The following is a 10561-nucleotide window of genomic DNA, read 5'->3' on the forward strand; positions in this document are numbered from 1 at the left end:
TATGCAGATGGTAAACACTAATAGTTTGCTCAGAACAATTTGTTAAAATAGTTAACTAAATTTAACCATCTGATTTAACCATCTAGCCATAAATTCATGACTAGATTATGATATATAACATTCCTTTCTAGATTTATGATGTCCACTAAACCAGAAATGAAAGAAAAATGTTTGTTATTGAAGTAATCATTTGACAAAACTATTTCTATCATAAATTAAAAATCTAAAACTAAGTATATTTGTGTTTTTTTGATAATGTATCATTCAAGGTAGTTAGATTATACATATCATAGTTTAAGGTTGCTGTTTAATTAATTCCTTTGAAAAGAAATAACATGTCTGTGGATTTTGGAAGGAGTTGGAGCTTCTGCTAAAATGTGGTTATAATTTGGATGTATTTAAACATTAGTGGAAATCTCCAGTCAGTTACGAATTTACACATCTTCATAAATTAAGTGCCATTATTGATCTTAGCTGACAAACATGAAATGTCCTTTTTCATTAAGTGGTTATGAAGAATCTAAGTACCCTCCTTCCCTTACTTCCAGTTTTAATGAATGTAGCATATTTTGTTTATGTCATGTGATAAAATGTTGGCTATATTATAGAAAATGGTAGTGTTAATTCTGAGCATGAAAATAGATGACATTTTAGAGTTACTTTTACAAAAGGAGTAGTTAGACCACAACATTATCATGTTGGGATTGATGATCTGTTTTAGAGACTTGTGTTTCTTTAAATTTCACAGTGAGGGAGTTGAAAGCATTTCATGGCCTGATGAATCAGACTTACCTATTAGAGATTTCTTGGTACTGTTACAATGCATAGAAATAATGTAATGCAGACATCGCCTTCTCCTTCATGCAGCGTGCTGTTGTTCATGAGGGTCAAATTCAGGCTTGAGAATATTAAAAAATCTTAAATTGTAATACTTAATTAGGAATAACCCCCAGCCTTAGTCATGTATTTATTTTGACAATAGATTAAAAGGAACATAAGCATAGATATTAGTGCTGGATTTAACTTAAAGGAGAGTGTTTTGATAGTTAATATTATGTTTACCATAGGCACTTGAATTGATTACAAGATTATGTTTCTTAATCAGTTTGAAATTCTTATCTTTAAAATAACTCTTTTTTTCATTTCTGCAGGTTCTCTGAAATTAAACCAGGGTGCTTGAAAGTCATGCTAAAGTAAAATAAATGTCCTTGACTTAAAAGTGTGAAGGTTTGTAGGTTAAAATTAGTTTTATTTGCAGTAATTTAGTCAACTGTACTGTAAATGTGTGTTTTATTAGAAGTAATGTCCAGTTATAAAACAGAAAAACACTATGTTTTTCAAAATTCAAGAGAAGTTTAATTTTTTACTGAATCACATGCCAAATATGTAGTCTATTAAAAGTATTAAAGAGAATTTTTACTGATTACAAAATATCTAAGAAAATTATCAGCTGCAGTTTTAAAGATTGAAATGCTCTGATTCTTTCTCAGACAGAAAATGTAACCTTTATATTAATTGTTGTTTGACGTTTAGTAAAGTCTTAAAGGTTTCTATGAGAAGTATTTAAAGTGCTTTGAGACCTGGTTCATAATACAAGCCCTTCAAAAGCTTGTATTTAAAAAAGAAGTACTGGGCTTCCCTGGTGGTGCAGTGGTTGAGAATCTGCCTGCCAGTGTGGGGGACACAGGTTTGAGCCCTGGTCTGGGAGGGTCCCACATGCCGCGGAGCGTCCGGGCCCGTGGGCCACAACTACTGAGCCTGCGTGTCTGGAGCCTGTGCTCCACAACAGGAGAGACCGCGATGGTGAGAGGCCCGCGCACCACGATGAAGAGTGGCCCCCGCTTGCCGCAATTGGAGGAAGCCCTCGCACAGAAACGAAGACCCAACGCAGCCAAAGGTAAATAAATTAATTAAAAAAAAAAAAGGTACTAGTACCAGTAGTAATGAAAGAAAGGAGATCTAACAAAAACACTTGAGTGCTTTTTGATTTCAAAACAATACAAAAAAAATTTTGGTGTATCCTACAGGAAGGAAGACATGCTGTTGCACTTTCTTCTGCTTTGTATATGATCGTGATCTCTTACCTTTTGTTCCTTTGTTCTGTGTGTGTACATTTTCTAGGAATAAAGTTGGAGTCTGAGATTATATTGCAATTTTATACCTTCCATAGGCAGGCAAGTTTTCAGAGAAGGAAAAATGGTTAGATATCTACCAAGTGCTGCTGTCTTATAAAACTGCTTCTAGTCTTACAGAACTGTCTGTGTAAGTGGTATTGAAGACAGTACTAAAGAGCTATATTTTATATTTGAGGCATGTAATTTCTAAACTACAGTAGGTCAAAATCCTATTAACTTAAATAGATATAGAAAACTTTTTTGATATAATCATAAAAGAAATTTTTACAATTTAAAAGTTTTTTACCTTTATTTTTAAAAAGAACCAACTTTCTGAAAGGAAACTTTCATTGACTTCTGTTTTTTGGTGAGCTAAAAAGTCCTGTTAGTATGTCAGTTATAATTTCCTTTACACACAAGTTTAGTGTGGCGAAGTATAATTTTCCAATGTGAGACACTGGCTTAAATAAATTTGACTTTGGATATGAAGGATATTTTCAACATACGTAATTTTAGCAAACAATTGTATTGTTTTTTGATAAGCTTAAAAAATTAATTGGATCAGGAATGATACGATTGAGCTATTACTGAAAGAATCCTGAATTTTGGAATGGTTTCCCAAAAGAACAGACATTTTAATGAAAATAAAATTCAAAAAATGTTTTTATATATCATGAAAGCATGCTTGTAAAAGAAGAGCCATATCATTGAATTTATTTCCACAAAAATAAAAATATATGTTTATTACTTAGAAATAGTGACTGGTATTGAAGTATTATTCACATTTGTTATGTTTGTGGTAATTTGTTAAAAAAAAGAAAAGAATGCCAACAGTTTGGCATTATGTTTTTTGTGATGTCTAGAAGAATTGTGTACATTAAAAATAAAGCAATTCCTTTCAGCAACTTATTATAAAACTACAACTGTTAATGAAATAAAATCTTTCTATATATAAATTGATATGATTTAAGAAATGTGAATAACAATACTAAAACCTAGAATTATTCTAGTGTGTGCAGCTGCATACTCATTTTCTGTGTTTTTATATTTCCTTACCCAGTTTTAAAAAAACATCACTTTTGAGCACTTCAGCTAGACTTATTTCAGTATTATTTATTATAATTATGATTGATGTGGGAGCAGTCAAAAAGAACAAGAGGTGGGGTATTTTGTGGGCAGAAACCAAATGAAAGAACCTATGTTTTGTACTGTATCAACTCTAATTTTATGCTTTATTTGGTAAATCTAGGGTATTTCTTCTTAATCATCCATAAATATATAGGCAAATTTTGAGCATCATAAATGTTTTTATGAAGTTGTTTAGTACCAAACTGCCTCCTACCCCACTATGTAGCATAGTTTAACCAACACATAATTATGAAAGAAAATTTTATAATTGCCCCTTTCTTGTTTTGCCTATTTCTAAATCCTGTATGCCAAAGGTAAACAGAGTTTGAGGATTATCAAATTTTTCTCTTTTACCCATTTCTAAATCCTGTGTGTCAAAACTAATGATAATGTGGGGATTATCAAAGTTTTGATGTATGTATTGGTATATTTGTGCTAATATATGACTTACTAGAATGGTTCTTTGCAAAGTTATTAGTATTTTAAAAGTATAGGGCTTCCCTGGTGGCGCAGTGGTTGAGCGTTCGCCTGCCGATTCAGGGGACATGGGTTCGTGCCCCGGTCCGGGAAGATCCCACATGCCGTGGAGCGGCTGGGCCCGTGAGCCATGGCCGCTGAGCCTGCACGTCCGGAGCCTGTGCTCCGCAACGGGAGAGGCCACAACAGTGAGAGGCCCGCGTACCGCAAAAAAAAAAAAAAAAAAAAAAAATTATAACACTTCTATAATTTGCAAGAGTTTAGTAACAGTTATATTCTTTCAATAGTCTCTTACCAGTATCTACCAGGGGAAAAAGAGAACTAATGTGGAAACCACAGGGAAAGTGGGGTTGGAATGAGGGGACTCTTAACAGTATTTCCAACTATTCATTTCCTTCCTTCAACAGGAGAAATGGAAGCATGTTGTCTTACATTTATTGGCTGTTCATATATCTCTATATTGTTTTCAAGTTGAGGTTTCTTCAATTTATTAGTGTTTCAATACTACTTGCAATTCTAAGGCCTTTAAATATAGGACATATTGTATAGTAGAAATCCTGACTTTAAAGTGTCTTGTGTATTATAACACATTTTGAAAAGAAAAGCTAAATAATTCTGTTGGATTGTTTCCAATCCTTTATTTTGGTCTTTTTCTTTTTAAATTCAAGTGTTTTGTATGCTTAGAAAAAGGACATGTATAAAAGTAAGATTGGTTTTTTCTGAGCTGGAAATTGGAAACTTTGAAACTCAGGAAATTGCTCTGACAATGTTTTAACTGCTCTCAATTTAAGAAAATGACAAAATGTATAAAAAAGACAGAAATAATGTGTGCTGTTTTTTTCCAAGTGCTTTTTCTGAGTGCTTTTCCATTGTGCAATTGAGGTGAAGTTTGATAATTTTTCTGTGTAGTGGTTAAATATTGCTTATTTTTATTTACATAGTAAAGAAAACAGATTTAAATGTTTGCGTGGCCAAAAAAAATTGTCATTTAAAAGGTGAAGTAAGTTTGTGTAGAATGTATGTTAATGGTGCTTATTTTTAAATTGTAATTCAAGTTTACAGTGTTACTTAATGTCTCTTTGCAGAGTTTATTAGAGAAATAAGGCTAGAATACATCTACATCCTGAAGAGCTTTTTATAACTCCACATTACATGATGATGAATTTTATTATTTTCCTTAAAGTTGAGCAATTGAATTTTATGGTCCAAATGATGAACCCTGATTAACAAATGATTGAATTAACCATGAGACTTCTCATTAAAATATATTGCAGCTGTCAGTTGGAGAATATATTATAAAATTTTCAGATAGTATATAAGAAACAAAATACTTTTATTTGTACTATAAAGAAAATGTAATTTTGCTGTTAACGCTGTACTTTTTTATTGAAAATGTTTATAACTTTGCTTTTAAAATTTCTTATGAAACGATTTGCAAATTATGTACTTAATTTAATAAAATACTTTAACCACTGTCTAGTGTGAGGATATCCTTCATTTGATGTGGTAGGGTTAGTGGTTTAAATATTAAAATATATGTGTATGTGTAACTTTGTAATTTCAAGGGAAAAGGGTCAAAAAATTTTCATTTTTGTACCACACCTTTTATTCTAGTTTAAATTATCTTGCTATAGCAAATAGGGGTCTACTTTTGAACCAGGTAAATGCGTTAGCTAGGTTTATCTTTTCATAACCTTATATCTTTTGACTGATGTCAAAATTAAGAATTGCATCTCTAAAGGATTCAAGTAATACTTTAATTAATATTAAAGACCTTTGAACTTTATTCACCTCCAAAGCAGAATAATTTACTCATTTAGCAAGGACTTAAAAATATTTATACAACAAATATTTATTGAGCATTTGTTACTAGGGATACAAAGTGAGACAGACAGAGCTTCTGTCCACAGGTATCTTACAGTCTCATCAACTATTTTGTGTATAGTGATTTATATGGTGGAACACTTTTCATATACATTATATTTTAAGACTCAAGAGAATTTTATTACATAGGTGTGTTACAAAAGCTTAGACTGATTTGCCTAGTTAGTGATGGAGGTAAGACTTCAACTTAGATTCTCTGACTCCTAGTATAGAGCAACAGCATTTGTCATAACAGTAAAAATAATTACTGAAAAAGAGATAATATCCTATTATCCCCAACTGAGAGAGATGTGGCTCCACAGTATATGTCTATGAAAGCCTGTCGTTTATAAATCTGCCTTACTCCTTTATCCAGGGGAAGCTGGTATTACGGATTTTCCCAATGGCAAAGATAAAAGTTCATTTTTCTCTTAATTGAAAATTCAGAGATATAGAGAGTCCAGGACTGATGGGCATGCTCTTTTCCACAGTTTTTGGGGATCTAGGATCCTTTTAGCTCACCACTTTACCATATCCAAGGTGTGGCTCTCATTTTCCTAAAGCAGTGTGAGTGGCTACAGCTCTGATCATCACATCTACATTCTGTTGGAGGGAAGACAAAGAAGGGAGCAACAGGCAAGTGCCATGATCTTTTATAGAAGAATTATGGAAGCTGCCACAGGACACTTCCACTTACATCTCATTGGCCAGAACTCAGTCATGTGGTCACATCTAGCTGCAAGAGAGGCTGGGAAATTGTCTTTATTTCAGACTGCCAAATATTCAGCTAAAATTTGGACATTCTCTTGGAGGAAAGAGAATGTATATTAGGGGAATGAAGAGCAGTCTCTGCCACATCATTTTTGATTACTGAATGCAAGTAATGTGAAAATTCGTTCTTATATGTTTATTCAACAGATCTTTGTTGATGACTACTATGTGCTAGGAATAATAAAAAAGATATCATAGTTGTATGTATTTAAACTTAAATATTCAAATAGTAACCAACATGGCTGATGGAATGGGTTTTCAGTTGACAATTTAACTGCTAGTGGGATCACTTTTAATTTAATAACTCAGTTGTGGCAACTAGATTAAGTACATAAGTTATTTCTAGTGATACTGCTAAATATATTTGCATAGTGACTTCTGTGTTTTCTTAAACATTCATTAATCACATCCATGTGTACAAGCAGTACTTGGTACAAGTGATGTAAAGCTAAATAAACTGGGGTAGGGAGATGTAAACATGTAAATGTCCTAAGAACTAGAAGCTGTGTATAAAGAATTGTGGAAGCACTGTGGGGAATAAGTAATTCTTTTTGGAGGTGGTAAACTTGAACTTTGCTCTCTTGATTGAATTTTTAAGTGACTTTTTGTAGGGAAAAGATTAAACACTGCAAATTTATGGCTTTTGTACATGTATAACCATACAATTGTACCTTTCATAGGTTCTGGAGCGCTTCTCTGGGTAATCTCAATTTAAATTTAATTTTGTGACTGGTGTAAGACAGTGGTCCAATTTCATTCTTTTGCATGTGACTATCCAGGTTTCCTAACACCATTTATTGAAGAGAGTATCTGTTTCCCCTTGAGTATTCTTGGCTCCCTTGTCAGATGTTAGTGGGTTTATTTCTGGGCTCTCTGTTGTGTTCCATTGGTCTGTGTCTGTTTTGATGATTGCTATAGCTTTGTACTGTAGTTTTAAATCAGGAAGTGTGATGCCTCCAGTTTTGTTCTTTCTCAAGATTGCTTTGGCTATTCAGGATCTTTTGTGGTTCCATACAAATTTTAGGATTGTTCTGTTTCTGTGAAAAATGCCACTGGAATTTTGATAGGGATTGCAATGAATCTATAGATGGTTTTGGGTAGTATGGACATTTTAATGTTAACTCTTCTGATCAATGAGCATGAGATAATTTTTCCACTTATTTGTGTCTTCTTTTCTGTCATCAACCTCTTATAGTTTTCAGTGTACATATCTTTCACTTCCTTGGTTACATTTATTCCTAAGTATTTTATCGTTTTTGATGCTATTGTAAATGGGGTTGTTTTCTTTATTTCTTTATCAGATAGTTCATTGTTAGTGTATAGAAACACAACTGCTTTTTGTATGTTGATTTTGTATCTTGCAGCTTTACTGAATTCGTTTATTAGTTCTAACAGTTTTTGTTGGCGTGTTTAGGCTTTTCTATATTAAGATTATATCATCTGCAAACAGTTTAACTTCTTCCCTTCAGACTTGGTTGCCTTTTATTTCTTTTTCTTGAGTAATTGCTCTAGCTAAGATTTCAGTACTGTGTTGAGTAGGAGTGGTAAGAGCAGGCACCGTTGTCTTGTTCTTGATTGTAGAGGGAAGGCTTTCAGCCTTTCACCATTGAGCATGATGAGTCACCTTGGCTTCAGTTTTCAAAGTCTCACTGGGGAGCAGTGAGAAAAGACAATGGCCAGCAAACCTGGAGGCTAAGAGACACCCCATAAATATAGCACCTGAAGGGGCTTCACCCTTAGTGGGGATGAATCAGAAGTAATTTTTCCCTTCTCCTCCTTCCCACTGCCAAAAGACTGCAAGGACTCAGTCTTTTGGACTGCAAAAGACTCAGTTGCCTTGGCACTGAGCAGAACAAGAGACCAAAAAAAAAAAAAAAATCATAAAAACTTAAAACCACTACTGGCCCTCACAGATTAGCAGCCCAAAGTCACATGATGTAGGTAGTCCAAAAAACTTCAATGAAGTGAGTTTGAAGAGGTTCCAGCCCGATAATGCCACCATTAGCTGCCTGGCAGAGACAAATGCACGTCTTCTCAGGGAGAATACACCGTCATCTTGGTGGATTAAAAAAAAAAAAATCCCACAAATTATTTCCAAGGAAAACAAGCAGTTTATAATAAAATAACCAAGCATACAAGGAACTAATTCACCAAGAGTGCCAACTAGTAGAAATAAGAGAGCAGAAACAGACATGTAAAAACTGTCTTCATTGGTAACAATAGATTAAAACATAATAAAAGATATATCCTATGTTCTTAATGACCATATATGCAGAAATCCTAACAAAATACTACAAAAACAAATCCAGTGATATATAAAAAGGATAATATATTGCAACTAAGTGGGTTTTACAAGGATATAATTTACCACAGTAACAGAAGGGGAGAAAAAAGGAAAAAAATCATATGGTTAACTTGCTAGATATGGAAAACGTATTTGATAAAATTCAACACCTATCATGGTAAAATACTTCAGATACTTAAGAATAGAATGGAATTACTTTAGTCTGATAAAGAGTATTTAAAAATCACAAATATATTTAAAGGTAAAATATGGAAATCTTGCCTCCTGAGATCAGGAAGCTAGATTTATATGAATTAAAATCAAAATGGATTCCTACCTAAACATATACATAGGTGGGCTCCAGAAGGATTAATGATTCAGTTGTGACCCGTGAAGCTATAAAATTGTGTCATCAGTTTTGAGAATCACGATTTATCACTTCTGAAAATGGGATGAGCCTTACCATAGATTTTTTACAAATTGCCATTGGCCATTTTTTCCCACAATTAAACATCTCTGATATCAGTATGCGTCTTCATATACTGCATCTGAGATTTCATTAAATATGAAAAATAGTTTTGGAAAACATCTTTGTCACGTAGGGACGGGGAGGAATTTAAAACACCCAGAAACAAAAGCCATAAGGCAAAACTGTGATGCATTTGATAACAAAATTAAGGTTTTCTGCCCAACGAAGAACGTGAGTGACAATAGAAAATATTTGCAATGTCTGAGGGACAAGGAACTAGTTTCTAAATATAGAGGAACTCTGGTAAAAATAAATCTAACAGGAAAATGGTCAAAGAATATGGTAAGGCCGTTTACAGAAGGAGAGACTAAAAGCCAGCAAGCCAATAAACAGATGCTCAAGTTTATTCCTAATAGGAGAAATACAATTAAAATAAAAATGAGGTATTCTCTCACACTTATTAGTCTGGCAAAATGGAACCCTGGACAATGCTACATGTTACTCTCATGCACTACTGGTGAGAGACCTGGAGAGCATTCTGGTAGTGCTTAGTTGAGTTAAAATGTTTATATATCCTATGGCACAGCAGTTGTACTGCTGGGGGGTGTATCCCTAAGGAATTTCTACACAAGTTCACAAGGACGCAGGAACTTGGAGGTAATTTAGGTCTTCATTACTGGGAGAATGTGAAGGTGGTGGATAATACACTTGAGTACTGTGAAGGAGTTAGAATGGGCAATGATGTACACACAGCAATGTGGATCAATCTTAAAAACAGTGCTATGTTGGAAAAAAAGATGTATAGCACAATACTATTTATGTAAATTAAAAATACACGCACAAAAACAATGCATGTTTTACAACAGATAACAATGATACACATGCAAATACAAAGTTTGCCTGGGGGTGAGGAAAGGATATGGAAATGAGGAAGGCAGCAAAAAAGGAATAAATCAATAAAATGTAGGGGCCTTACATAGAACAAAGGTGATAGTTGCCATGAACTAGGGAGAATGACTAACTCAACCCTCTGCTATGAAATCCACTAAATAACTTGGTGGGCCGGGTGTTGGGGGGAGGCCAAAGTCTGCTTGTTTCTAGAAACTGATGCTTAGACATGCTTTAGTTTGGTTTGGGTCATCTTTGCCCAACTTCTGCTAATGCTAAAACTGCATGGTAGAGCCAATGGTTACAGTAACTGAGATCTTTTTCTGAAAAAATACCTGGAATTGTTCTTGTTCTGTTAACTGAACCCTGACTAATAACACAATGAGGTTGCTAAAATTGCTTAGCCAGGTTATTAAAATGAAGTAAAGAAGAGGTTATCCAGGATCTTAAGCTATTTAAATCTTATTGGAAACGGCAAGCTTCCCAGAAACAATGTAGACAGTAAATAGTGTATCTCTCGGGAGACCTGTGCTTGGCTGTAGCAGTCAGAAATGAAAACAGATTTTT

At 33.9% G+C, this 10561-nt stretch overlaps 1 protein-coding gene across 3 annotated transcripts in view; it reads left to right on the plus strand.

Annotated features, from left to right (window-relative positions):
• N4BP2 (NEDD4 binding protein 2) overlaps nt 1-5185 on the plus strand; it is a 78466-nt gene extending 73281 nt beyond the window's left edge. For all 3 annotated transcript variants that reach the window (XM_079920055.1, XM_079920054.1, XM_079920056.1), the window contains one exon: nt 1152-5185. In XM_079920055.1, the coding sequence (XP_079776181.1) occupies nt 1152-1197 (46 nt within the window). In that variant the 3' untranslated portion in view covers nt 1198-5185. The remainder of the gene's footprint in view (nt 1-1151) is intronic.
• The last annotated feature ends 5376 nt before the right edge of the window (nt 5186-10561 follow it).

Source organism: Stenella coeruleoalba (genome assembly GCF_951394435.1).
Source record: "Stenella coeruleoalba genome assembly, chromosome: 4".
In the NCBI taxonomy this organism is placed as follows: domain Eukaryota; kingdom Metazoa; phylum Chordata; class Mammalia; order Artiodactyla; family Delphinidae; genus Stenella; species Stenella coeruleoalba.